This window comes from Rhinolophus ferrumequinum, chromosome 20 (genome assembly GCF_004115265.2).
Source record: "Rhinolophus ferrumequinum isolate MPI-CBG mRhiFer1 chromosome 20, mRhiFer1_v1.p, whole genome shotgun sequence".
In the NCBI taxonomy this organism is placed as follows: domain Eukaryota; kingdom Metazoa; phylum Chordata; class Mammalia; order Chiroptera; family Rhinolophidae; genus Rhinolophus; species Rhinolophus ferrumequinum.
In genome coordinates, this window is record NC_046303.1 from 18346362 (window position 1) to 18374331 (window position 27970).

General features: G+C 36.2%; 1 protein-coding gene across 3 annotated transcripts in view; it reads right to left on the reverse strand.

The window, feature by feature from the left end:
* The window catches only part of DNAH11 (dynein axonemal heavy chain 11), a 294793-nt gene that overhangs the window by 44741 nt on the left and 222082 nt on the right, over positions 1-27970 (reverse strand). For all 3 annotated transcript variants that reach the window (XM_033088403.1, XM_033088404.1, XM_033088405.1), the window contains 3 exons: positions 12324-12528; positions 5095-5259; positions 3184-3324 (listed from right to left, as the gene is read on the reverse strand). In XM_033088403.1, the coding sequence (XP_032944294.1) occupies positions 3184-3324; positions 5095-5259; positions 12324-12528 (511 nt within the window). The remainder of the gene's footprint in view (positions 1-3183; positions 3325-5094; positions 5260-12323; positions 12529-27970) is intronic.

The window sequence follows — 27970 nt, forward strand, 5'->3', positions numbered from 1 at the left end:
AAATGCTCATTAAATGTTTGCTGCCATTACTAGTATTATTAACATCAGTCCATAAAATCTACCCACATCTCCTCCCTAGCCAACCATGAATCACACCATGCGTTTTTCTGATAACTTGAGCATTTAAAAAAATGTGCATATGGGCCATACATATGTCTTGGTATATGACATGTCTGCTCAAATCTTTCATCTATTTTGTAATTGGGTTGTTTGCCTTATGTTTGAGTTGTACAAGTTCTTTATATATTGTGATATAAATTCTTTGTTAGATATATGTATTGGAAATACTTGTTACTTGTCTGTGCCTTGCTTTTTCATTTTCTTAGTAATGTCTTGTGAAGACCATACATTTTCTAATTTGATAAGGTTCAGTTTTTTTTTTCTATCGTATCCTAAGAAATACCTGCCTAACCCAAAGTCTAAAGATTCTCTCCTAAATAACTTCTAGCTCAGCTTATTCATTGAGTTAATTTTGTATACAGTGTGATGTAATAGTTGAGGTTCATTATATTCCAAGTTGATATTCAGTTATCCCAGCACCACTGTAAAAACTATCCTTTCCTTCATTGAATTGCCTTGGCATCACTAAAAAATCAGTTAACCATACATTTGTGGGTCTACTTCTGGAAACTTTATTCTGTTCCATTGATCTATTTTTTCTTTAGGTTAATTAGTGTATGTTAAGTCTCCATATTTGTTGTTCTTTTTCAAAATTATTTAGTTATTTTAAATCCTTTGCATTTCTACGCAAATTTTAGAATTGACTTAATAATTTCTAAAAAAAAAAAAAGCCTTCTGTGATTTTGCTTGAGACTGAAGTGAACCTATGCATCAATTTGGACAAATGTGACATCTTAATAATATTGAGCGTTGCAAACCAAAAACATGGTATAGCTCTCCATTTACTTAGGCCTTTAGTTTTCTCAATGGTGTTTTGTTGCTTTTAGTATGCAGATACTGTATTTGTTTATCAGAATTATCCCTAAAAGTTTCATATTTTTGGAAGCCATTATAAATAGTATTGAGTTATTAATTTATTTTCCTTGTTCCTCATATATCGAAATGCAGTGGATTTTCTATACTGGCTATACTTGTATATCCTTCAGTCTTACTAAAAACTCACTTTTTAGTCTTAGTAGCTTTTTAATAGATTTCTTATGATTTTCTACGTACATGATCAGGTCATCTGTGAAAAAAAGGCTTTTTTTCTTCTTTTTAAATCTCTGTGCCTTTTATTGTATTATTTCCCTGGCTATAACCTCCAGTGCAGTGTTGAAGAGATGTGTTGAGAGAAGACATTCTTGTCTTGCTCCTGTTCTTAGCAGAAAGCATTCAATTTTTCAACATTGAGTATAATGTTAGCTGTAGTTTTTGTACATGCCCTTTATCACAAGGAGCAGTTACCATCTATTTCTAGTTTGCTCAGTTTTCTTTTTTTCTAACTAGGTGTCGAAATTTGTCAAGGTCTTTGTCTGCATCCATCAAAATGATCATATGGTTTTCCTCTTCTATTCTATTAATATAAAGAATTACATTGTGTGATTTTTGAATGTTGAACCAACTTGCATTCCTGACATAAATTCCACTTGGGCATAACATATTGTGCTTTTTAAATGTGGCTGGATTCAATTTGCCAAGCTCTTTTTGAGTAGTTTTGCATCAATGTACATGAGTGGACTGCTTTGTAGTTTTCTTGTTAGATCTTAGTCTAGTTAGGGTATTTGGGTAATACTAGGCTGACAGTACTGATTAAGTTTTATTATTCTCCTTACACACTGTGGCTGTTCCAAAATCCAACCACAATGCTTCTCAGAATTTTTGCACACTGGTTCCACACCACTAGAACCTGCTAGCTATTCTTGACGCTTTTCCTCTTCATTATTGCCCATATCCAACCCATCTGCAAGAGCTGATTATTCTAGCTCCAAATCATATCTCAAGTCTATTTACTTCTGAGTCTTTTGTTATCATATCAGTCGTCTACTTAAAGCCTTTCAATGGCTTCTTTTTGCACACAAACTAGAATCCAAATTCCCCACTAGGGCCTATGAGGCCACATGCGACCTCCATCTTCCCACCTCTCTAGACTCATGTGTTGCCATCTTCTCCCACTCCCATTACCCTCAAGACGGCCACTGAGAGGCAGTCACCACCTGGAATCTCAAACTCTTTCAGGTCTCACCCACCCTTGTTTTCTCCAAACACTCTTTTCCTGGCTAAATCCTACTTCTCCTTCAGGAATCAGCTATAAATCACTTCCTCTGAGAGGCCTTCCCTGAGCACCCAGTAAAAACAGCCCCTCTCTTCCTATTATTCTCTCTCATTGTACTTATCACTTTTACACACACACACACACACACACACACACACACACACCCCCTACCTGTATATCACCACTCACATCTGTGGTTTTTAAAACTGTACACTCAGTATCCAGCACAGCATCTGGCACGATGACTGATCTCAACAACTACTCGTTTAAAAGCTGACTGACAGGAATGAATACCAGCAAGAGGCAGAACGGTGCAAAGCAAAGAGTGTGGGCTTTGAAATCAAACAGTCACAGGTTCAAACCCTGCCTGTTCCAATTGTGAAGTTTCTTTAAAATATGAAAATGTTATTTTTTTTCCCCTTAAAAAAAGAAATCCAGTATTAGGTTGGTGCAAAAGTAATTGCAGTTTTTGCAATTATTTTTAACCTTTTAAACCGCAATATCTTTTGCACCAACCTAATAATATAGTTTATTGAGATATTTCAGGCATAAGAACGAACCAAAGTATGAATGTCTTGCATGAAATAGTGGCTTCATAAATAGTTATTCTCACTTTTTCTCCCTCAACACCAAAATAATATAGGAAATCTTTTCATAAGACACCTACATTTTCACAAAGAAAATACAGCAGCCTCAAGGAGAATTCCTTTATATATAATAAACTCCTGAAGACTCTATTTAAGAACAAAAACAAATGTATAATAAGATCACAATGTAATTATCTCAAAGCCATACTGAAAATTATAAATGAAAGCAACTGAGAGAATGAGGATGTTTTGCCTTTTCTTTTGCTTGCTGGAGCCTCATGACTCCTTACTAGGTGTATTAATTGTTTAAAAATAAATTCTGCATTTCCAGGAACAAGGTGAACTCCTGAAGTTTACAATTTTTCTTAGCCTACTCAGCATTACCTTCAGAGAGAATTGATAGATGGGGTTGATTTTTCTGAGGTCGTTAATAACAAAATAAAGAAGGGATGCTCTTGCTGCCACAGGTCTGTAACATTCTCGGGCTTCATTGATTTTCTTTTCATTTTCTTTAGCTTCAGTTACCTATGGTGGGATCAAAAGACATAAGTAACTTACTGCTCATATTCCCTCTACTTAACCAAGTGATGGAAGGGACACATCTGAAATGAGAAATCATTAGTAGTAAAATAGACACCATATGGCATGTATGTGCTTGAGCTGTTCTAAAATTACTAAATTCATATTTAAAACAATTTTAATTTTATATTTTTTTATGAATACTAAACTATTTTGAATAAGAACAATTTAAAATGATTTATTTCATAAGCTGAGTTTTCAGTGAGACTGGCTGTAATGCTAGCCGTTTTATGGTTACAGATTAAACGAACCTGATTGTTTTTGGTTTCTACAGAATTTATTCTGAGTAATGTCACCTTCCTGCTTCCCCTCTCTCTTTCAGGGGTTAATAACCCAGCTAGATCACTTCCCAGGGATAGCTCTTAAAAGTCTGCTGGGTCAATTCAATGCCAATAGCTTTATTAGTCAACAAGGTATACAAAAGCAGCCAAGGTCAATAACATGTCCAAAAGCCATGCTTATTATAAAGCCTTTAGATCAAGACTCTCATGACTGGCACGTTTTGACTTTGCACCGGATCATTCATACGTTCACATATTTCTATTTAGTTTATCATTATGTATTAGCCTCTGGGTACATTCAGAGAGATACTTTTTTTTAAAAAAAAAAAACCACTATCAACCAACATACTCAGTTTTATTCAAGGCTCCAATATCTATTTCTTTTTATCTAGGACTACTGTTGGTCCTATAGCTTTATAAGACACAGTCTTTTTCCAACCTTTTTTTTATAGACTTGATCCATCATATTTGTGTATAAAAGGAAATAAAGAAAATGTAGAGTACAGAGGGAAGTCCCTATATGGCAATATATTAAGAAGATAGGAAGAGACATTATAAGAGACAATTAGTTCATTTGAAAGCTAAGACCTAATTTACTTAATTACTCTAATCTTTACCATCTCAGGAGCCACCTAGAATTCCTTTTAAGTGAAAAGGAGAGAGTAATTTGGGATTCCATTTCCTTGCTTAAGTTAAGAAAAATACATTGGATATGTGGTGACACAGCCTCCGCTGGGTAATTAATAGATTACTTAGTAATGAGGATATTCCAGAAAGCAAGTAAGGCTTCCTCTCCTTTTGGAACAATGGATTTTAAGGGTTAATGGCCACTTGTGAAAGTCCAAAGAGCACACCATGCATAAGGTATATTGGGGCACATGTTCAGCAAGAAGTCTACTCAATGAACAATGTCACTGGCTTTTAGGAAATGTCATTTTCCCACGTGAACAATACATTTGAGCATAGCAGAACTGCATCCCTTGCTCAGTCTCCTAACATGGAAGGGCAGTACACAAAACTTCAGCTCTAAGTATTTCTCTACAATGTCCAACAGACTAGGAAACCTGTAGTGAGACTACACAATGTCAGTTTGCCAGAGCTGGTTGCTAAGCCTGTTTACATTTTAGACCATAGAAGCCAGCCAGCCCCAGTTTCCTTCAAATTTGGTCATGCAGGAACAATAATCACCTGACAGACTCCTATTTGAATGACTAGATCTTTGCGGAATTAGGAGAAGCACAAGTTCAGGCACTTCCATCTCCATTCAGAGCCCCACACTGTCCAATTTTTAAGGGCAGTGTATTAGATAGAAGGCCTCAATTCCACAGTAAGTTAGTCCTCTCAGAAATTACCAGATTTGAGTACATGTTCATCCATGCATGTCACAAACACAGAGCACTAAAACAAACCTCCAGGTGTCCTTGTCTTTTCCTACCTTATGCTCTATCTCTGCAGCGGTCGTTTTTGTCATCTCCAGTCTCTCCACCAGTTTGGTGTCATCTAGAAAGCTCCCCTCTGCTGCAGCAAGGCGTAGGAGGAGGTCATCCTCCAGACACTTCAGCTCTATCTTGAAGTCATTTTGGTGCTTTGTCAAAACCAACTAACACAAACCAAAACAGTTTGAGAAATGGCAGTTAAATTCATGCTTTTAAGCAGTTTCCTTCATTGTCAATTTCATGGAATATAGATGATTCCACATATATGTAATATATATGATATATATGTCTCTTTCTATATAATATATATATATATATAAAATATATATACATACAATATATCAGGGGGTGCCAAAAAATGTACACATTTTAAGAGATGTTATCTGTGTATTACTTTTCGAAGTTGAATTGAAGTATGGTAGCAATGTGTACCGGTAGTATGACATTCACTCAAAAGATGGCGTTAATCATTTAAATACTAGCACCATTCACTGTATTACAATTTTAATACAGTTTTTTCCTTTCTTAAAATATGTACACATTTTTGGGCACCCTCTGTATATACAATAAACCGCACTTAACATTAAAACTGTACTAATCATAATTTTAAAAAATTCTTTGAAAAATTCAGAAGGCATGTTAAGATCTGGTTGCACTCCAGAGTCCAGAGTATGAACATTTAACATAATGAACCAATAGGAAGAATCTGTTTTATAGGAAGAAACTTCTGGTTTCTTCTTTGAACCTAAAGAGTTTGAAGTCATCATTTCCATCCTTACAACAGGAAAAAAGCTAATCAACAACTTTTCTTAGGTCTATCAGAGAACTGAGGTCACAAGGAAAACTGCCACCAGGAAAACTGGAGAGATAGGTGACTACGGACAAGCGAGCGTATTGGGAGCATTTAAATAGGAACCGGCTAATTGCTGGAGGCAAACTTTGAGAGTTAAGAACTCCTGGGGGGCCAGTCTTAGGGAGCCTGCCATGTTTTTGTCAGTTGACTCTAGGAAACTCACCCGGTTCTCACAGTGAAGATCAGAAAAAAATTTATTCCTGCTTTGGGCAGGGAAAGGGGAAAAAAACAACAATTTGGAAATACGTCCAGAGGAAAGCAACCTTTTAAAATATATCAAGAGCTTTCCGTTCTCTTAACAAAATCCTGCCTTCCAGGGAAATTACTTTACCAGAGCCTTACCTGATCTAGGGGGGAAAGGTGATTCGAAAACTCAGCCTCCTCTAGACTTCCTTTTTCACGTAGGAGAGAGAAATAAGTGATAAGAAACTGTTCTGAAGGTCAAAGGCCAATGACTAGGCCTTCTAGAAAACCCTGAGATTTAATCATAAGATTATAGAATGCTTCCATCCATAATACCTCATTACCATATCACCAGACTCCAGTTTAGTAACAGTGCATTACAACTGAGAGAGCTGCAAGACACAGACTCTATTTAAGAACGAGTTTCTAGGGAAATCCAAAGACACAGGGGAGACAAAAACAAGAATATCACAGGAAATTGAAGACTCTGACATCAACCGCTATAACAAACATTACACACAGCTCAGCTCCTAGCCCAATAAACATAAAACCTCACATGGAAGCTCTATTTACCTCAGTTCAAATTATTCGATACATCACGTCTGGCTTTTGGTGAAAAGCAAAAAACACAATATGAAGAGATAAAGCAAGCCTCAGAACCAGACTCAGGTATGGCAGAAATTTTTGAATTATCAGACTGGGAATTAAAAATAACTATGCTTAGTATGCTAAGGGCTCTAATGGAAAAAGTGGACAACATGTAAGACCATGTAGGCAATATAAGTAGAGAGATGGAAACTCTAAGAAAGAATCAAAAGGAAATGCTAGAAATAAAAAACACTGTAACAGAAATGAAGACTGCAAGATATATGTGTCAACAGAAACTTCTCAAACTGAAAAGCAAAGAGAAATAGAATTGGGGAAAAAAGGGAAAAGAACATCCAAGAACTATAGGGCAATTAGAAAAACTGTAACATACTCAAATGGGAATACCTGAAAGAGAAGTAAGAGAAAAAGGAGCAGAAAAAATACTGAAGGTAATAATGGCTAAGAATTTTTCAAAATTAATGACACTCACCAAACCACAGATTCAGGAAGCTCACAGCATACTGAGCAGGATAAATAAAAACAAATCTATACCTAGGCACATCATATTTAAACTGCAGAAAATCAAATCAAAGCAAAAATCTTGAAAGAAGCCACAGGAAAAAAACCCAAAACACCTGATCTATGGAAGAAAAAGGATAAGAATTATCTGGAACTTCTCTTGAGAAATCATGTAAGCAAGGAAAGAGTAAAATATGTGAAATACTGAAGGAAAAAACCCACCAACCTAGAATTTTGTATCCTGACAAATTATTCTTCAAACCTGAAGGAGAAATATAGACTTTTTCAGATAAAAACGAAGGGATGTGTCACTGGTAGATCTGTCTTACAACAAATGGTTAGGAGAAGGAAAATGACATAGGTTAGAAACTTGGATATACATATATAAAAAAAGGAGGAAGGTCAGAAAGGAATAAATGAAGGTAAAAAATTTTTTTTTACTCTTAGTTGAGGTACTTGTACAAAATAATAAAGGCAACAATGTATTCAGTGATTATAACTTACAACTAAGTGAAATGAATGACAATAATGTTATGAGGGAAGGGAGGGAGTAAATGAGAATATTCTGTTAAAAGAACTACCTATGAGGCAGTATATAATAATATTCCTTGAAAGTGGCCTTAGATTAGTTGAAATGTATATAGCAAATGTTAAGGAAACCACTACAAATTTTTTTAAAGAAGTATAATTTATATGCTAAGAGAGGACAGGTACTAGAATCATATAAAATGATCAATTAAAACCAGAGAAGGCGAAAGAAAAAGCCAAAAAAGGAGTGGAGGACAGGAACAAGTGTAGTAAATAAAAAAACAATGACAAATATGGTAGCTATTAACCCAATTATATCAATAATCTCTTTGAATGTGGATTGTCTAAACATATTAATTAAAAGACAGAGACTGAACAGTGGATAAAAAAACAAGAACCAACTATCTGTTGTTTACAATAAAATCCACTTTAAATCTATAGACAGATTATAGGTAGAAAGATATGCTAACGCAAATCAAAAGAATGCTGCGGTGGCTATATTACTTTCAAGTAAAGTAGACATCAGAACATCGAAAATTACTGGGAGCAAAGAGGAGCATTACATAATGATAAAGGGATTAATTCTCCAAGAGAATGTAACAATCCTTTATGTGTATGTATCTAACAGAAGAGTGTCAAAATACATGAGGCAGAAACTGATAGAATTGCAAGAAGTAGACAAATCTGCTATTATTGCTGGAGAATTCAAAACTCCTGTATCCATAATTAATAGATCTACCAGGCAGAAAATCAATAATGATATAGCTAAACCAAACAGCACCATCAATAATTGAATGTTATTGACATTTATAGAATACTTCATCTAATAACAGGAGAATACATATTTTTTCAAGTTCACATAGAATGTTCACAATATAGACCAACTTCTGGGACATAAAATACACCGTAAAAAGTTTAAAAGTACAGAAATACGAAGTATGCTCTCGGACCAAAGTGGAATTAAATAAGGAATAACAGAAAGATAGCTGAAAAAAAATCCCAAAATAGTTGGAGATTAAACAAGAGACTTCTAAATAACACATGGGTCAAAGAAGAAGTCTCATGAGAAATTAAAAATATGAAAAAAATAAAAATGAAAATATAACTTATCAAAATTGTGAGATGCAGCAAAAACAGTGTTTAGAGAAAAATTTGCAGCATTAAATACATGCATCAGAAAAGGGGAAAGATCTAGAATTTCTAAGCTTTCATCTTAAGAAATTACTGAAAGAAGAGCAATATAAACTTAAAGCAAGCAGATGAAAACAAACAATAAAAATTAGAGCTGAAATCAATAAAATTTAAAACAGAACACCAATGAAAAAAATTCAACAAAACAAAAGTTGGTTCTTTATAGGATCAATAAAGTTTATGAATCTTTAGCCAGGCTAACCAAGAAAAAAGGAGAGAAGGCACAAATTACTATGTTAGAAATAAAGGAGGGGCCATTACTACTGATTCCATGGGCATTAAAGGATAATAAAAGAATATTATGGACAGTTTTATGCCCACAAATTTGACTACTTAGATAAAATAGGCCAATTTCTTGGCATATACATCTATCAAAAACTCAAACAAGGAAAAACAGATAATCTGAACTGTACTGTACCTATTTTAAAACTTGAATTGACAATAATCTTCCCAAAAGAACACATTTGGCCCAGATAATGTCACTGATGAGTTCTACCAAAGATTTATGGATGATAACAATTCCCTACAATTTTTCCAGAAAAAAGGAGCAAAGGGAATATTTTCTAACTCATTCTAGGAGGTCAGCATTATCCTAATACCAAAACCAGATAAAGCCATTTCAAGAAAGAAAAACTAAATACCAATATTTCTCATGAGTGTAGATGTAAAAATCCTCCACAAAATATTAGCAAATCAAATCAACAATGTGTGAAAATATTATATACCATACCAAGTAGGATTTATTCCAGGTATGCAAGGTTGGTTCAACATTCAAAAGTCAAGTAATGTCATCCACTGCATCAACAGGCTAAAGAAGAAAAATTATAATATACCAATAGATACAGAAATTTGACAAAGTCCAACACTCATTCATGACAAAAACTCTCAGTGAGGTAACAGAGAGCTTCTTCAACTTGATAAAGAACATCTAAAAATGAAGCCTATAGCTAGCATTATACTTAATGGTGAGAAACTAGATGCTTTCTCTTCAATATCAGAAATAAAGCAGAAATATCTCATTTCACCACTTCTACTAAACATTTTACTGGAAGTCCTAACTAATGTAATAAGACACAAAAAAGAAATAAAAGGTATACAGAATGGGAAGGAAGAAATAAACAGTCTTTGTTCATACGTGATATGCTTGTCTTTGTAGAAATTCCCAAAGAATCAATGTAAGTACTCCAAACTAATCAGAAATTATAAGAAGGCTACAAGATACAAGGTTAATATACAAAAATCAATTGCTTTTCTATGTACCAGCAATTATCAATTGAAATTTGAAATTTAAAACATAGTACCATTTACATTAGCACCAAAAATTGAATTATACTTCAGTATAAATCTAAGAAATTATGTTCATGATCTATACGAAGAACTCTGATATTCTAATGAAACAAATCAAAGATCTGAAAAAACAGAGAGATGTTCCATATGCATGATAGGAAAACTCAATACTGTTAAGATATTATGTCTTCTTGTCTGGTATTCAACACAATATCAATCAAAATCCCAGTACATTATTTTGTGGATATTGACAAACTTATTCTAGAATTCACATGGAAAGATATTAAGATCCAGAAGAGCTAACAGTATACAGAAGAACAAAGTCAGAGGACTGACATTACCCTTGCTATAAAGCTACACTAAGCTAGAAAGTATGGTATCGATGAAAGAAGAGACAAATAAATTTACAGAAATATAGTCAATTGATCTTTAACAAGGAACAAAAGCAATTCAAAGGAGAAAGGGATAGTCTTTTCAACAAATGGTGTTAGACAACTGGATATCCACATGTCAAAGAATGAAGTTGGATCTGTACCTCACACTATATACAAAAGTTAACTCAAAATGGATCACAGACTTAATTTAAGAGGTAAAACTATAAAATTTCTAGAAGAAAACATAGGAGCAAATCTTCTATGGAGATAAAATGATGACAGGACGCAAAACGTTGATAATGATTGAAGCTGGACAATGATCATATGGGGATTTGTAACTATATTCTTTACTGTCATGTTAGAAAATGTTCATTATCAAAAGTGAAATCACAGGGCCCGCCCGCTGGCTCAGGCAGTTGGAGCTCTGTGTTCCTAATGCCGAAGGCTGCCGGTTGGATTCCCACATGGGCCAGTGGGCTCTCAACCACAAGGTTGCCGGTTCGATTCCTTGACTCCTTCAAGGGATTGTGGGCTGCGCCCCCTGCAACTAAGGTTGAACACAACACCTTGAGCTGAGCTGCCGCTGAGCTCCCGGATGGCTCAGTTGGTTGAAGCGCATCCTCTCAACCACAAGGCTGCCGGTTTGACTCCCATAAGGGATGGTGGGCTGCACCCCCTGCAACTAGCAATGGCAACTGGACCTGGAGCTGAGCTGCGCGCTCCATAACTAAGATTGAAAGGACAACTTGACTTGGAAAAAAGTCCTGGAAGTACACACTGTTCCCCAATAAAGTCCTGTTCCTCTTCCCCAATAAAATCTTTTTTAAAAAAAAAAAAAGTGAAATCACAAAAATTAACCAAACTATCGAGACTTTTGGAAAAAAGAAAAAAATGTGTGTTACCATGACAAGACTATTTTCTTATATGGTCACTAGGTGGTCACTATATGGTCACTTTCTTATATGGTCTTGAATTCGGACATGGTCCTTGTGGCCTGGGAATTTGCATGAAAAGAAGTTCCTATCTGATGCTGATGCTGAAGCGACTGTTCCAGGAACCACCATCTGAAAACCATTAGTTTCTACCAGGAAGGGCAAACTTTCCATAAAGGGCCAGATAGTAAATATTTCTTGGCTTTGTAGGCCACAAAGTTTCTGTTGCAAATACTCAACTCTGCCACTGCCTTCTTCCTATGTTTTTAGTCTTACTCTGTTGTTTTCTGTGTTCAGCATTGAATTTAATTATTTTCAGTACTTTTTCTTAATCAATGGACTTAAAGCCATAAATTTTCCTTTATGGGATAGTCATAACCAGCTACCACCCCTTAATTTTCCCAGTCATACTCCATTACTCTTTCTCGTTCTTTTGCCCTGGCTGAATTGGTTATGATCATCTAACCCACAAAGGAATACACCTGCAGAAACACATACCTGTTTCCCATGACTGTTATGCCCCTTTGCTTGTCTTAGTCACATGCATCAAACTAGACCTGGAGCCAGTGTATCTCCTACCTGAGGCACAACCCTAGCTACCTCCTATATCAGGAGTACCTTTGAATTGTTTATTCAAATACATCCTCATTTTTCTCATTGGCTTGCAAGATCCTGGAAGGCAGGAATCCTATCTTATACTCTTGTGTCTGGCACTATAATTTATGTAAGGCAGGTACTGAATAAGTGTTGGTGGATGACTTCATAATTTTTACCTTAAGTTTCTCCAAATCTGGCCTTTCAATACTGACCACCTCTGCCAGCAGCTGGGCTTCTAGACCATCTTCTGTGACTGTGAAATTGAGGAGGGTTGTCTGAGCTTGTAATTCTGGCTTATAGTGAGGATTTGCCAGTTTTGTGTGAAGGATGAGACGAAAATTCTTGTTAAATTCACATTCTTTATCTCCAATCCTGATATACCTAAAAGGGACATAACACAGACATTCAGGAGCTTTCCCTGAACCATAACTGATATTAAGGTGTCATTTCATTCTTGTATTCTGATAATATATCTACGCTGTAAGCCCAGGTGATTCAGGATTTTTCAGCTACTCTCGGTTTCCCTAAAGTACAGGAAGAACAGGAATTATCCACTAACCCTCCACATGATTAAGTTTCCTCCTATGTAAAATGGTGATAATAGCAGTACTCAACTCAGTGTCACTGTAACACTTATTATAAATACAATGAATCATATAAAGCTCCTAAAACAACAAATGTTAGCTTCTATTATACTTTCTGTGATCAACCTTCTATTAAACATTGTTATTCTTTAAGGATACAATGAGTATGTATGCATGTGCATGTATTTGTGTACAGGTGTATGTATAAATATTTAAAACGTATATATATATTAAAAATGCACACATACTTAACATTACTTTCCAATACTTCTGGCACTGGCTCAAAAGCAATGTTTAAGAATCCTCCTTGCAGAATGCATGGATCATATTCCTCCTAGTTCCATCTCCCACAGGGGTGGGCTCTCAGCAACCATGTTTCTATTTTGTATCCCTGTTCTACTGGCCACGGGGACCAGAAGTGGGCACTTCATCCAAGCTGTTCCAATCAGAGCACCCTTTTCTGGGATTTGGGATTGGGGCAGAGAGAAGGGAAAGTTGGAATTGGAACCTGAAAACTTACGTTGAAATCACTCTGTCCTCCTGGTGAAACAAAGCAGCAGAGAAAGGCACTCCTGGTTTCCCAAGGAAGAATAATTAAAACAATATTCAAAAGCAATGCACAGGGAGCATGTCTTGGGCTTTATAGACTTCCAGGTCCCATGTTCCTTGAAGCCTGCCTGCATTTTTGCCTCCATTACTATGACCACCCTACAGCCATGCAACATGGTCTCCATGCTGTTTGAGCTACATGGAGGTGGTTGGTGTAATCGCAAGTAAAGCTCTGAATGAATGCTGCCTCTCCCTGAGGAGATGGCCTGACCTTTTTTCTATCTCAGATGCTGGGGTCTAACTTCTAAGGACTTTATCACCTGGGCTCCGATGCCCTCTCGGGTTTTCTGGATGGCCTTGGAAGTGCTGACTGTAGATCAGGTGTACAGGAGGAGAGAGAGGTCAAGGCAGAGCTTCCCTGTCTCAGCACTGTGGTCTGGTGGAGGTTGTGTCCTGCTGTCTGCCAGGAACCTGCTATGAGGACCTACCCAGTAAAGGGGAGTTTTTAAATTCACGCATCAGACAGAAACCACAAATACTGGAACTTCTCAAACTCTTCCGTCAACGTGGCCTGAACTGTGTAGGAGTGCAAATTCATACAAGAAGCCTAGAGGTGTGGTGGAAGGAAGGAATGGCTTCTCAGTCTCCTATTTTATCTTAAATACTTACAAAAAATTCTGGATTCTTCCCCATTCAGTGTATGAAGTCTTTTAATTATAGAGGTATCACCATAATGATGATAAAATGTTATCCAAAGTCCATATTATTTTTATTTTAAATATTTTATATAACCATGAAAAAACATACTACGTATCTCATTGACTTGCAGGTGAGATGTTTAGTTTACTAAGTTTATCAATTTTGGAAAATTGGATAGATTCAAAAGAAAGACATTATTTAATAAGTTCAGCATTCAGGCAATGTTCCTTTTTATTAAAATGTCACAATGTTTGCAACAATTTTTTTTTTAACTTGAGGAGAGATACCCAGAATGCCATATGTGGCAATATTTTAGGTTCCTGTTGGTGGATGTTTTATAATTGTATCTTGCCTTGAGATTACGTCTCTTGTGTCATATGGTGAGGAAAGGACCTCTGAGCCACTGGCCACGTTATTGGACTGGAGAGATTTTTATGAAACAATTTGTTACATTGTGTAAATATTGTTAAAAAAATCATAATTTTCTTAAATCACTAAAGCTTTAATCACTAAATCAAATCACTCAATCATTGAAGGTTTTAATCACTAAGATTAGAGCTAAGCATCTCTAAAGATTAATGAGATTTATGACCTATTGTCTTCATCCAGTTCTCAAATTTTGATCCCATTGTAGGGATCTTATATTTGCAACAAAAGCTTTCACAAGCTTGAAAAAGATCTGCCAAACAAGCTACCATGGGAGATACTCTTTACTAAATTAAGTGGTGAACCCACTCATGTTATTTAGTTTTGGTTGGTGTTTACTTTGTAAGGACTTCCTGTTTAATTTTTTTTCCAGAAGGGAAAAAAAGCAATTCAGGTAGCAACCCTCTTCTGAGCCAGTATATATCTGTATAACACATACTTCCCTTTAAAATAAATTAAAAATATGAGTATTTACATCACCACTAAAGAAAAACACATAATATCAAGAGACAGGCCAATTGTTGTAAGTGAACCAGGCAGTGGTTGCTAGTGCATTCGGGGACCACAGTAGCCCTAAGGCCTTATTTCACAGGTTAAGGATCTGCCGCTACCTGTTCACATATTTGCATATATTTTCCAGTTGATATCATGTTCATTAAATGATCATGTATCCTACAGATAATTTCTTCAGTTATTTGTTTTTATCATGAAACATGTTGCAACCAACATTCATTCGCTCAACAAGCACTTACTGAACACCTACACTGTGCCAGGCTGTCAGAGAGTCTTGTAGACACTTGGCATATAACCATTACCAAGACAAGCATGGCTTGCCACAAACACCACCATTACTTACTGTCTCATAATAGGCATTATAGGTATAAAATTTTACATACTGATCCATTCATTCTTTTATTTATTTGGTCAATAAATAAATATATATTAAGTGCCTACAATGTGACAGGCATATAACGATCAAAAGTCTGCCCAGTTAAAAGATAAGCAAAGGATCTGAATAGACACTTCTCCAAAGAAGCTATACAAATGGCCAATAAGCCTCTGAAAATATGCTCAACGTCATTAGTCATCAAGGAAATGCAAATCAAAGCCACAGGGAGGGGCCACTTCATACCTACTAGATCGCCATAAAAACACACACACACAAAAAATATCAAACCAAAAAACAAAAAACCACAGACAATAATAAGTGTTGGTGAGGATGGAATGAAATTAGAAGTCTCATACACTGCTAGTGAGAATGTAACATGGTGCAACCACTTTGGAAAATAGTTTCGTAGTTTCTCATAATCTTAAACATAAAGTTACCATTTAATCCAGCAAATTTACTTTTAGGTACATACCCAAAAGAATGGAAAACATATGTCCACATAGAATTTGCACACAAATGCTCATAGCAGCATTAATCATACCGTGTTTCCCCGAACATAAGACCTAGCCAGACAATCAGCTCTAATGCGTCTTTTGGAGCAAAAATTAACATAAGACCTGGTATTATTTTATTTACAAACAAACTGGTATATGCAAACAATGGAATATTATTCAACCATAAAAAAAGGTAGTAGTATACCTGCTACATGGATGAACCCTGAAAACATTATGCCAAGTGAAAGAAGCCAATCACAGAAGACCACATATTATATGACTCTATTTACAGGAAATGTCCAGAATAGGCAAATCAATAGAGACAGAAAGTAGATTAGTGGCTGCTTAAGAGTTTCAGTTCTAAAAGTGATTGTGGTAATGGCTGCCCAGTGCTATGAATATACTAAAAACCATTGAATTGTTCACTTTAAATGATTACATTGAATGTATGTGAATTATACCTCAGTAATGATGCTACCAAAAAAGAAAAAAGAGAACAGTCTATTGGGAGGTCAATCAATAACATTTGGACTTTTATCAATCGATAAGGTATAATAATTAACCAAGCTAACTGTAGTTTCTCAGGGGTTCATGCTTGACTTTTGAGCATAATGAGGTTTTTCACAGGATGGTCTTATTTGATAAGGACACATTTCTTAGTTAACCTTCTTTTTAACTGAAGACATATTCAATCATATCTACATTGGGAGCATCATCAAAATTTCTCCTTTTAGTTGGGTTTCCCTTTCTAAGTGTTTCCAAAATTGATCTCACAAGTAAGCTTTGAGAAAATCTTCCTTTGCTAGAATTATTCACTGTATCACTGTTAGCCTAGATGTCAAAATTTGCATGATTGGCTTTTAAAGGAAGTTTCAAGAGTGAAGATTTTGTGTAATTACTACCTGGGGTTCCCACACATAAAAGATACCAAAGTTTATACTCATCTACATCTCCACAATAATAAAGCCCATACTCTAAATCAACCTCTGTGGATGTCTTGTGACTTTCTGATTACTGCTTCGTCTGAGTTTGAATTCATTCCTCCCTTGGCAGTGTCTCAGAGAAATGTCAGGTGTGTCACAACCTTCCATGATTTCACGTTGAATTTTCCCTCATCTGCTTATGAATTTTCACTGGGTTTGAGTTCATAAACTTCCTGTTTTAACCAAGAACCCGTATCCCCAGATGAAAAGAGAATTTAAACATTTTTACACTTTAAATATTTCAATTTAAATGAAGAACACTGAAGAAATCCAGTCTAGAATTTCATAATTGTTGTCTAATGGGACAGCTTATTGTGGCAGGATTAGAAACTGCAGTAAGAAGTCAGACTAATTTTGAGGTTCCTGTGGAGTGTGTGTGTGTGTGTGTGTGTGTGTGTGTGTGTGTGTGTATGAATCAGAACAACCCCCCAGCAGGAGCTTTAACATTTTTGAAAGTCACAGGTGTTCAGGCCTTGGGGAGAAATCCTTCTTGAGCAGGGGTTGAATAACTGTTTCTGTAAAGAGCCAGGGAGCAAATATTTTTGGCTTTGCAAGCAACATACATCTCTGCCATATGTTCTTTGTTATTGAAATCCTTTAAAACCAGATTTAGTTCTTCGGAAATTATATTAAGGTCTCATCACTATGTTGTAGACCTAAAAGTCATATAATATTGTATGCCAATTGTAATTGAAAAATTAAAAAATTAAAAAAAAAAGAAATCAAAGAAAACAACAACAAAAACCCTTTTTACTTCCCAGGCCTTATCAGGACAGGCTGTTCGCTGACTGCCACTCTAGAGGACCACAGCAGTTGGTGGTGTCAGTGTGATCTCCTCTCAGAGCAATGCAGCTAATCTCACTGGATTTCCCAGTAACACCAAGCCATGATTTTTCCAATCAGCCACTACACACAACTGTGCTCCACCTCCCTAGCCTTTCAAGAAAAAAAGTGTGGGACTGGCCAACATGGATCCTGAAGTTCTGATAGTTTTGCTTCCGGGTGCAGGTGACAATAGCTTTTAACTGGTTAAATATGCATTTAACCAAATATCTCAGTGACAGCAACTCTCCATAAGATGGCTCTGAGGTGACTCTGTGGCTGCAAATCCCCCTTGCACATCTACCTATACCCTGAAACATTCACAGTTTGAGAAACAGAACTCTGTCTGCTGCAGGGACAGGTCTGACTTTATCTGTGAAGAGACAGACTTAACTGATGGCGCACAGGGGACTCTGCTATGCTGATGGAAAAGAGAAGGACGACTGCCTATAAAAGTGGTTTTACATTTTGCTCTGGAACATTATTTTATAAGCTTAGATTTCCCAGAGATAATCAATTATCCTCAATTGGGGTGTTGATGATCTATGAAAGGCAAAAACTACATAATGACCCAGTAGGTTTTATCATTGCTGCCAGGTTAATTTTTGGTGAATCTCCTACCTGGGAAAACTAAATGGATTGCTAATGCTCTCTCGTGATTTGAAGGATCAAAACCAAAAAAAAAAGAACAACAAAAAAAAAAACCCAAAAAAACCAACGGAGTTAACCAGAGGGGTGGGAAAAGCAAACAATCATTTTGTTGTTTCTGTGAAAGACACGAATCCAGAGGTCAACACGCTAGACCACAGAGGGCAGCTAAGAGCTCTTGAACTTACACTCCAATGAGAAGCAACAGCAGGTGTGAAGAGCAACATAAATCTCAGATGTGGGACTACTTTCTTAGAGGCGTAGTTCCTAATTCATTTTCTAATCCCACGCTCCCAAGGAACAGCACGCTGGCCCGTGACACTGCATCACAGCGAGAATCAAGGATGTGGGCAGGAATCTCTGAACCTGCAGTGGAGTTGCGTTCAGAGGGTTTTCACATCTCCCTCCAAGGGGGAGAACACCTCCTGCCCCCCCTCACTTCTCATTGTCTGAGAATTGCTGGTTTGGAGGTGAGACACAACTGAAATGTGTTCTCCCAATGCCAACACCGTGGTTTAATTGGACAGGACAGAGGGTGACGCACAAACACTGTTTCACCTAGCGGAGTGGTAATGTTAAAGCAAGAAGAGCCCTTCGAGATCATTCGGCTGATCCCTTTTTATGGACCCAAAGAATTTATGACTTGTCCAAGGTCGCAGAGCTTAGTGGCAGCGCGGGGACGAGAGCCTGAGTCTCTAGACTCCTGGTCTAACGCTCATTTCACTGCATGAGATTGCAGGTTAGTTTGCTCTGTCTGATGGGGACAGCTTGTAACCCCAACCTCTGTCGACCTGTCTGACCACTGATCACAAAAGGGTGCTGAGAGAATCTGATTGACTCAGTAACAATCTATGGCCACTAGAGAAAGAAACATAAAGACACAGCTCAGAGAACACACCCTGCTGATCTTTGGTTAGGAATTTTCTCCCTGTTTAGGAAGGAGAAGAGCACTGATTATCAAGGTGCCAGCCCTAATCTAAGAACTGTAATTTCTGGTAGATAGTTTCATAAAATGAATTAATTAATTCATAACATTTAAAAAAATAAATCATTTCATTTACAAAAAAGTTTTTTAACTTCTGGCTTTCAGGAAAAGAAAATATCTTTTAAGTCTGCCAAAATGCTCACTACGTAGCTGAAAGAATTGTTGTATAATAAAGACGGTCATTTACAGATTAACTATAAATGCAGTTTTCCATATGTCAGGTTGGCATAAAAATCAGGTACACTGGGAATTTCAAAGCTCTTTCAAAAGTTTATTCAAAATCCAGCCAAACCTTATTCTGGGATGAAAAGATTCCTAATTTCTTCAAGTCATGGAAGGTCATTATTGTTGAGGAAGATTGATACGGAAATTGCATTAGAAACACTTGAAAATGATTTCTTGGCTAATGTTCACAGCATTTCTGTGATAGACATGGAGAAACATTTCTCCCAGTTTTCAAATTTACCTGAAAGCCAGAATCTCTGTGAGTTGAGAGAGGCAGCATTGTCTCAGTAAAAGCTGCCTCAATAGAGATGATTATCTGAAGCAGAGGTTATCATCTGGTGGTCTTATTTCGAAGATGCATGTCTGGACACGAAGGAAGTATCTTTTACTTTTGTTGGAACTGTTCTCAAGATTTAGTGTAGCTACTGGTGAAAATGCCATCAGTCTTGGATCATAAAATCCTAGATAAATTTCTCTAGTGATCAGATGTTCTGAGTACCTGTACAAACACCATCATTTTTTATTGCCATCTAAAACCAAACTTGGAAAAGCAGCATCTTCAATTTAGAATACGGACTTGCTTCTGTAGCAGATCGAAGTTTTTACTAGGAATAGCTGCAGTAGGAGTCTGTTTTTAAAAAAGATTTGCAAAACCTTTTTCATCATGCTGTTTGGAGAGAAATTCCCTAAGATATTATGTTATTATACTGAAGGTTCTCACCCTACGATGGACTATTCAGATAGCTAACAAGTTCTCCGATTATAAGGAATTCCATTCTCCAGGATTCATTGGAGATGATGTGTCAGGGTAAAGAGATAGCAAGTGGGTTTTGAGATAAGTAAATAACATAGTCCCACTAGTTGAAAGAAAAAAAGAAAAACACTCAGGAGAAGGAAAAAAACCTTTTCAATGGACACCTAAAAGCCTTACTGCATGTCCTGCTGTTAAAATTAAAAGCTTCTAGATTAGACTTGTGAGCTCCAACAGCTCCAGCTGAGTGCCCCTGAAAGGATCAGGTAGCCGGAGGCAGAGGGGAGGTGTTACTTAGCAACCTGGGCAGGAAGGATTGCTCAAGTTGGTCCAACCCGGTTCCTCAAGAAAGGTTTCTGCTGAAAGCTGCACAGTTGGCAAGACGTTCAAGGTAAGGAAGGAAAGAAAGGTCCTGAATAGAAATGAGTTAATTGTCTTGCTGCTTCATACAGTTAATATAACCAACACATCCTTCAGAGATAAAAGCTAACTTCAATTAGAATTTTAAAAAAGATTAATATTTCAAGAGTCCAAGTACCACTGAACAGAAAAAAAAAGCTAAAAAAGAAAATCATAGCAGATTATTTGCCTTTTGAGATATATTAAGTAACACACATCCACACCCACACCCACACCCACACCCACCCACACACACACACACACACACACACACACACGGTCTGCAATTAAATTCGTGAACTTATTGCAATGATGTTGCTAACCTTTTTTTGATATCAGAGGGATTATTCATCATGAATTTGTACCAACTGGACAAACAGTTAACCAAGTTTACTATTTGGAAGTGCTGAAAAGACTGTGTGAAAAAGTTGGATAACCTAAACTTTTTGCCAACATTCATGGCTCTTGCATCACAACAATGCACTAGCTCACATGGCACTGTCTGTGAGGGAGTTTTTAGCCAGTAAACAAATAACTGTATTGGGACACCCTCCTTATTCATCTGATCTGGTCCCCAATGACTTCTTTCGTCACCCGAAGATGAAGATATTGAAAGGAAGACATTTTGATGACATTCAGGACATTAAGGGTAATACAATGACAGCTCTGATGGCCATTCCAGAAAAAAGAGTTCCAAAGTTGCTTTGAAGGGTGGACTGGGCGTTAGTGTCGGTGCATAGCTTCCCAAGAGGAGTACTTTGAAGGTGACCATAGTGATATTCAGCAATGAGGTATGTAGCACTTTTTCTAGGATGAGTGCATGAACTTAATTGTCCAACCGCATGTGTGCATGTGTACACACATGTAGCTAATATTTCTATTAGTTTTAAGTTACTTTCTAGGGAATGCTACTTAAATACTATTACTAAAAAACAATTATATAAAAGTAAATAGAATACAGTATAAAACGTCTTTTAAAAATATTTATAATAGTTAAACTATTTATTAAAATGTCTTAAAATATTTATATATTTGAAAATACTTTAAATGTCTTAAAAATATTTTAAAATATTTATATCAGAAACATATATGTAGTTTCCATTCAAACTACATCTTACAGTAAGGTTACTCCAGCTAAAATTAAAGTTAAAAAATTACTTCAGTGCTGTCTGGAGGATTTGAAAGATTAAAGAGATATAATTTTATGAAGATGCTTCACAGATCAGCAACTTCTCTAATATGTAAGCCAGTAAATTTGCTTTGGAAAAAGTACATGTTGATAAATCTTCCCAGATACGTTTTCTGTCGATTGATCCCGTAAGATATATTTTACCTAAAATTAGGATTGTCTGGAGTTTGGTGAATTTAATTATTTGTAATTACCCAGCTGTTGTCAGCCTGTGGCCATTTTATGATAGCAGCATCATCTATGTGGGTCAGGTTCAACTGTATATCTTCTCAAACACAGATTTAATGTGCTATTGACGAAACCATTACTAGAACCAAATTAAAGTCTGGGCTGATGTATTAGTCCACAGGGAGCTGTCAGACATGAAAGGAGTAATTAGTATTCATTACTTCATACTCCACAACATTCCAATTATTAATGAACTTCAACTTTTGGACTATGCTTTATCTATGAAAGCATCTTCTCAGACATTCATTATTAGGAAGAATAAACTAATATTAGTTTTTAAAAAGCCCCCTCCCCCAAACAAACAGAAGTTAAGATAAACAAAAACACTATTAATACCCAGACACTTTCTGGAGGATGTGACTTTCTCTCAGGAGTATGAAAGTGTTATCCAATTTGCATTGGAAGAATGTGATAAAGACATTCTAGGTGAATGCACCAGCTTTGCAATCCCTGTGGGTTGTTTCCCCCTACTTTTCTTGTTTTCAATGCTATTTTGTCCTAATAATACCAAGGGAAACATTTGTAACCCTACATGTAATTGTATAAAGAAAGAAATGTAAAGACAGAAGGGGAATAGAAAAAAATTAAGTAAAATGTCCATTGTTGGAGATCAGAACAGGAACACCTATTAGAAAATTTACAAACATGTAGATTCATTTGGGATGCGATAAAGGTACACTCAAATTTTTCTGTCTCTAAAAAAAAAAAAAGAAATTTCTGTTCCTGTTTCAACATTGCAAATGGGTACCTGTTATTAAACAAAGCTTATATCATTTTCCTGTTAATGTCCTTTTCCACTGTTTCCTCCCAGTTTTTATTTGTTGCATTAAAAGAAAGAAAAATAATCCCTGTTTCTATCAATCTATTTTTATTTTTCCATATCCCCTGCTAATTTGCATATGGGTAAATAGTTTATAAAGTTTTTTTCTCTCTCCCTCTTTTTGAAGAATTACATGAAGGAACAAGAAAGTATTTGCTTTGTTTAAACATACTTCTTGTCAGGTGAAAAGAATACAATCATTAAAATATTAAACTTTATTCCAAAGTACTTTTAAAGTTTTTATAAATAAAACTATTCTCAAAATTTTGAGTGTCCTCAGTTTTTTATCTATTCAAAAATAAGAGGTGGGGAAAAAAATAGGAGGCAGGAATAGTTCCTCCTAGGAAGAAGTGGTGAATGGTATTAAATACAGAAATCTTTCGTATTACTATAGAAGACAGCAGAAGAGTGAGTCCCTAACTCAATTCTGTGAAAGATTCCACAACGCTTGTGCACTACTGGTGAGCATGTAAATTTGTACGAACACTTTGGAAAATAATTTGGCATTATCTTTTAAAGTTGATTGTGCACATACTCCATAACCTATCTATTCTACTCTGAAGAAATTCTTGCTGTGTGTGTACATCTGTAGATGGGTATATGAATATTCAGTACATTCATGTTCATAGGACAATAGCTTGTAACAGCAAAAAAAAATGGAAAATAACCTGAATGTCCTTCACTAAGAACATTAAATAGAAGAATAAACATACTATTGAACAGTATAGTGATAAAAATGAAAGAATAAGAGTGAAAAGCAAGAATATAGGTAAATCTTAGAAACATCATACTGAGTAAAAAAATTCAAATCCCTTTAAAATATATTCACTAGGATGGCATTTTTATAAAGCCCTAAATCAAATAAAAATAAACAATACATTGCTTTGGAAAATGCATATGTACATATGATGAAACTATTTTAAATAAAGTGATAACAAAATTTGGAATACTGACTACCTTTGAGAGAGGAAGCAGACTGGGAAAGGAGAGGAGCATAAAGGCGGTGTAACAAACGTTGGGAATCTTTCAGTTCATAATTTGAATGATAGGTACATATCTAATTTATGTTTTTATATGTATCAATATTAAATAATAATATTTTACAAACCAAAATCTTCAACACTCCTCTTAGGAGGCAATCTGAAACATAAGAGACGTGACTCATTCCCTCCCTTTTTCCTAATATGCTTCCTGGCTCCATTCAAGGTTTGCTTACACATCCCATGTCCAAAAGCCAGTCTAACTTCAGGAGCTCTGGCTTAGAATCTCATTCATGCTCCCAATCGTGCACAGACTGTACCTGTCATTGGTTAAAGATTCAAAGAAAGTAAAATACCTATATGTGCTATGCTCTTTTTTATTTTTTTCTCACCAGATAAGAAAACGTAAACATGGAAAACAGTCTAAACTACTTAGCCCGTATCACCAAACTAGAGTGCAGTAGACTGAGATTGAACTAAGTTTCATCTTACTACTATTTCTACTTCAATGCTAGTCTCTAACAACAGTACACTAGTGCACAAGACCAATCTCAGTCTTAAAGGCTCTCTTGAAAATGCATGTATAGCTTGTTCAAGACAGGGGGTTGAGCACTGTGTTTAGCTGCCTTCCCAAAATGATGGGAAGACACATATTCAAAGAAAGAATGAATTCAAAACCATATTGGAAAACAAGAAAGTGTACAATGAGTGAAAGCAAAAACAACCTGCAGAATTAAAGAAAATGATGAAAAACCTAGTGGAAAAAATTAGTAAAAGTTAACAACAGACAATTCATGGAAGGCTAATGGACATATCCTTATTCACAATCAAAAAATATAAAATAAAGCAGCAATATGATAATGATTCTATTATTTAATGCTTCTATTGGCTCTTGCTCATGGTGCCGTGTTTCCTTGTGTGTTCTGTGATTTTTTTTTGCCTATGAGCTCATGTATATTGGGATCTTTCACAATCCTGTAATGTCTGGATTTATGTACACTATTCCAGATATGTACACTATTCCTTGCTTCTGCCAAGGGCATTAGGGTATGACCAACCCAAAGCCACTTTAAATTGTTATTGATTTGAGATTTTTAGCGTATACAAGTAGTAAAAATCTGTCTTGAACATTCCTCAGAAGGATGGTTTCTGGTTGGGAATTCTCAGGGAATATTTCCCTACTTCTTCCCAATGAGAAGATAGAGAAAAGAAACTTTCCTTTCTTTAGTGCTAGTATTTTTGTTTATTTTAAACAAATTTACCCTTAAACAAAGGTGTGTGCCCTTGAAGCTATAATATTATACAGGTATCTCTTAGTAGACTTTACACCCTGAATAGACCCTGGGCTTGGTCCAAGCTCTCTCTCTGTATACCCATCAAAACAGAAACTCAAGGTCATCAGTTTTTAACCAGTACATCAGAAAGAAAACCAGTTTTGGTGTTCCTTGTCGCTCTAATTCCTGCTGTTTAGTCATACTTTTGTGTGTGTGTGTGTGTGTGTGTGTGTGTGTGTGTGTGTGACTAAAAGTTGACAGCTAAGTGACAAAAGGTGTTTTTAATATTTTAACTAACCTATTCAGTTGTCTTTCAGTATTCACACATCTAACCCAACATAATGCCAGAAATAAAAGTCTATGTTTTATTGTTTTGTTTTTATTTTGATTAACCGTCTTTCCAAAGGCATATAGTATATATGATTCTTATCCACAGAAAACATGTACTTCAGTTAGGATATATAGGAACAAAAAATATTTAAGTACATTGTAAGAGAGACATATGAGGCAAAATAACACAATGGTACAGTATGGAATATAGTATGTGTGGGAGGCATTAATTGTGGAAAATTTAAATTCCCATTTAACTGATTAAATAGCAGTTGCATTTAAGTGAATTTGGGACTTGTAGAAAGAAAAGTATAACAGCACATCATGGGACGGGGGATTATCTATGTGAAGTAATGAAAAATGAGGTTGGTGAAAGGATATCCAGAAGTATCAAACAGACAGAGCATTTTGTAGGCTTAAGAGAAGAGCTTCAATTCAATTCAATGCAATACGCACTAGAGGTTTCTAATGCGTTCTTGAACAGGGGAGTTAAGATAGAAGCAATATTAGAAAAAAGATTATTTTAACCACTCTCTGGGTTGGAGAGGAGTGAGCAGAGAAAGGATGCAAAGATATCATTTCAGTCAGCATAAAGAAATGAAAGGCCTGACCTATACCATAAGGTATAGATATGAAAACGAGACATAGATTCCAAAACGTTGGTGGGAAAATAAAGAAGGTTTGGGGGGAAAATGGAATGAAAAAGTAAGAGTTAGCTTAGCACAGTAGCATTTATAGGATTTCTACTGAAAGATGATAATGCCAATTTATTTGGAAAAGCTGGTTAAGAAATTAGGTTTCCACATACTAAACTTCACGTAGTCATAGCGCATCCAAGAACATTAACTAAGCTCATTCAGCAGCCATTTTTCCCATCTGTGGAGTGAGTGCACCCTCTGTTCTTCTGACTGTATAGCATCTCTGTTGATAATCACATCTACCATGATGGCTTAATTATGTCCCTGTGTAGATGTTTCCCAATCTACAGGTTCAGTCAAGGTCTCCTTATTAAGCTCCTTACTTTCATGTCTAAAGGCTCCTCAGACTTCCTTTATGAGAATGTATGTTAAAGCAGCACCTCAATCTTTGAATCTCCATGTGAAATATTTCCCTATACTTAACCCTATTCCTATATCACATCTCTCCAGAAATCACACCATCATTTAACCCGGCAGAAGACTGGCAATCACCCTCCAGTAATGACCGTGAACTGGTGGTATTAACTGATTGACAATTCTTTGATTTGTCCTCTCCTCTCTATCCCTACAGTCACAGCCTTAATTTAGGCTCATATTATGTCTCAACTGGATTACTGCAATTGTTTGCTAATTAGACTCTGGTTCTAGGTCCATGCCCTGTTAATCAATACTTCAGACCACCAGCGGAGTGACCTTTCAGAAACATAAACCTGATCGCATTACTCCCAGCATGCTTCAGAGTCTTCACTAGCTTCCCCATGACTTACGTTCATGATCCTCAAGTGAAAATGTGAGATTCCAGATTTGTTATCCAGGAAGGCATGGTTCTTTGGTGGAAAACCATTGCTATTGTCAACTAGTGTTACTGATAGGGAATGGGCTCCTTGAGTGTATTTGGGGCGAGGGATAAAAATAGTTATCAATCTATAGGAAAAATCTATGGGTCATCTGTGGGTGCCCAAGGACATCCATGTTCTGGGCCCTGCTCATCTCTCCAGTTTTGCCTCTCCCAGTGCACTCATCTCTCCACACTCCTCTCTTTTCCTCCCCAACACAAAAACTCTTCATTGATTTGGATCCTATTTGCAGTTCCTCAAAGATGTTGGGCTGTCTCATGTGTTTTGCTGTTTGGTATTAGGTCTCTCGTTCTATGATTCTCTTCTCCCACTTGTCTATCTGACAAAACTCACATTAAGTGTCAATGTAATCAAATGTAATTTGTTTTCCCATAAAGCCTTTCCAAGTCTCCACTATGGGACTGACAACTCCTTGCCATGCATACTTTTATCATCTCACCAATGGCACCGTATTCCTTTTATTGTTTATAGGTCTGTGTTTCCCCTAGGGAAAGGTAGCTTCTTTAAGAGCAGGGTCTATACCTCATCATACTTTGAACCTGCAGCCCCTAGGACAATGCCTGGCATACAGCAGCGCTCAGAGAAGGTTTATTCAGTGGTTGGTAGAATATAGAATATATAAGGACTCCACCAGCACTCAGATCCTTTGGGTAAAAATACTCTGAAAACATCTGCATGGGAAAGGGACGTGAGAAAAACTGGAGATACAGATATGAAATTTACCCTCATACAAGTGGTTGTTTTTGCACATAAGAGTATAGGAGCTGGGATTGTTAAGGTAATAACTGCACAGAAATAAACAGCATTTGTTATATTCTTACATATCATTTTAATTTCTCTTGACCTTGTAAAAAATGCTGGAATGATATGATCAGCTCTATAAAACCTAATAGAGTATACTTATACAGTAAATATTATTTTTATTTGGAATAAATTGTTCTGGCCTGATATTTTGGGATAAAGACATGATGATCTATGTAAAATAATTTGCTT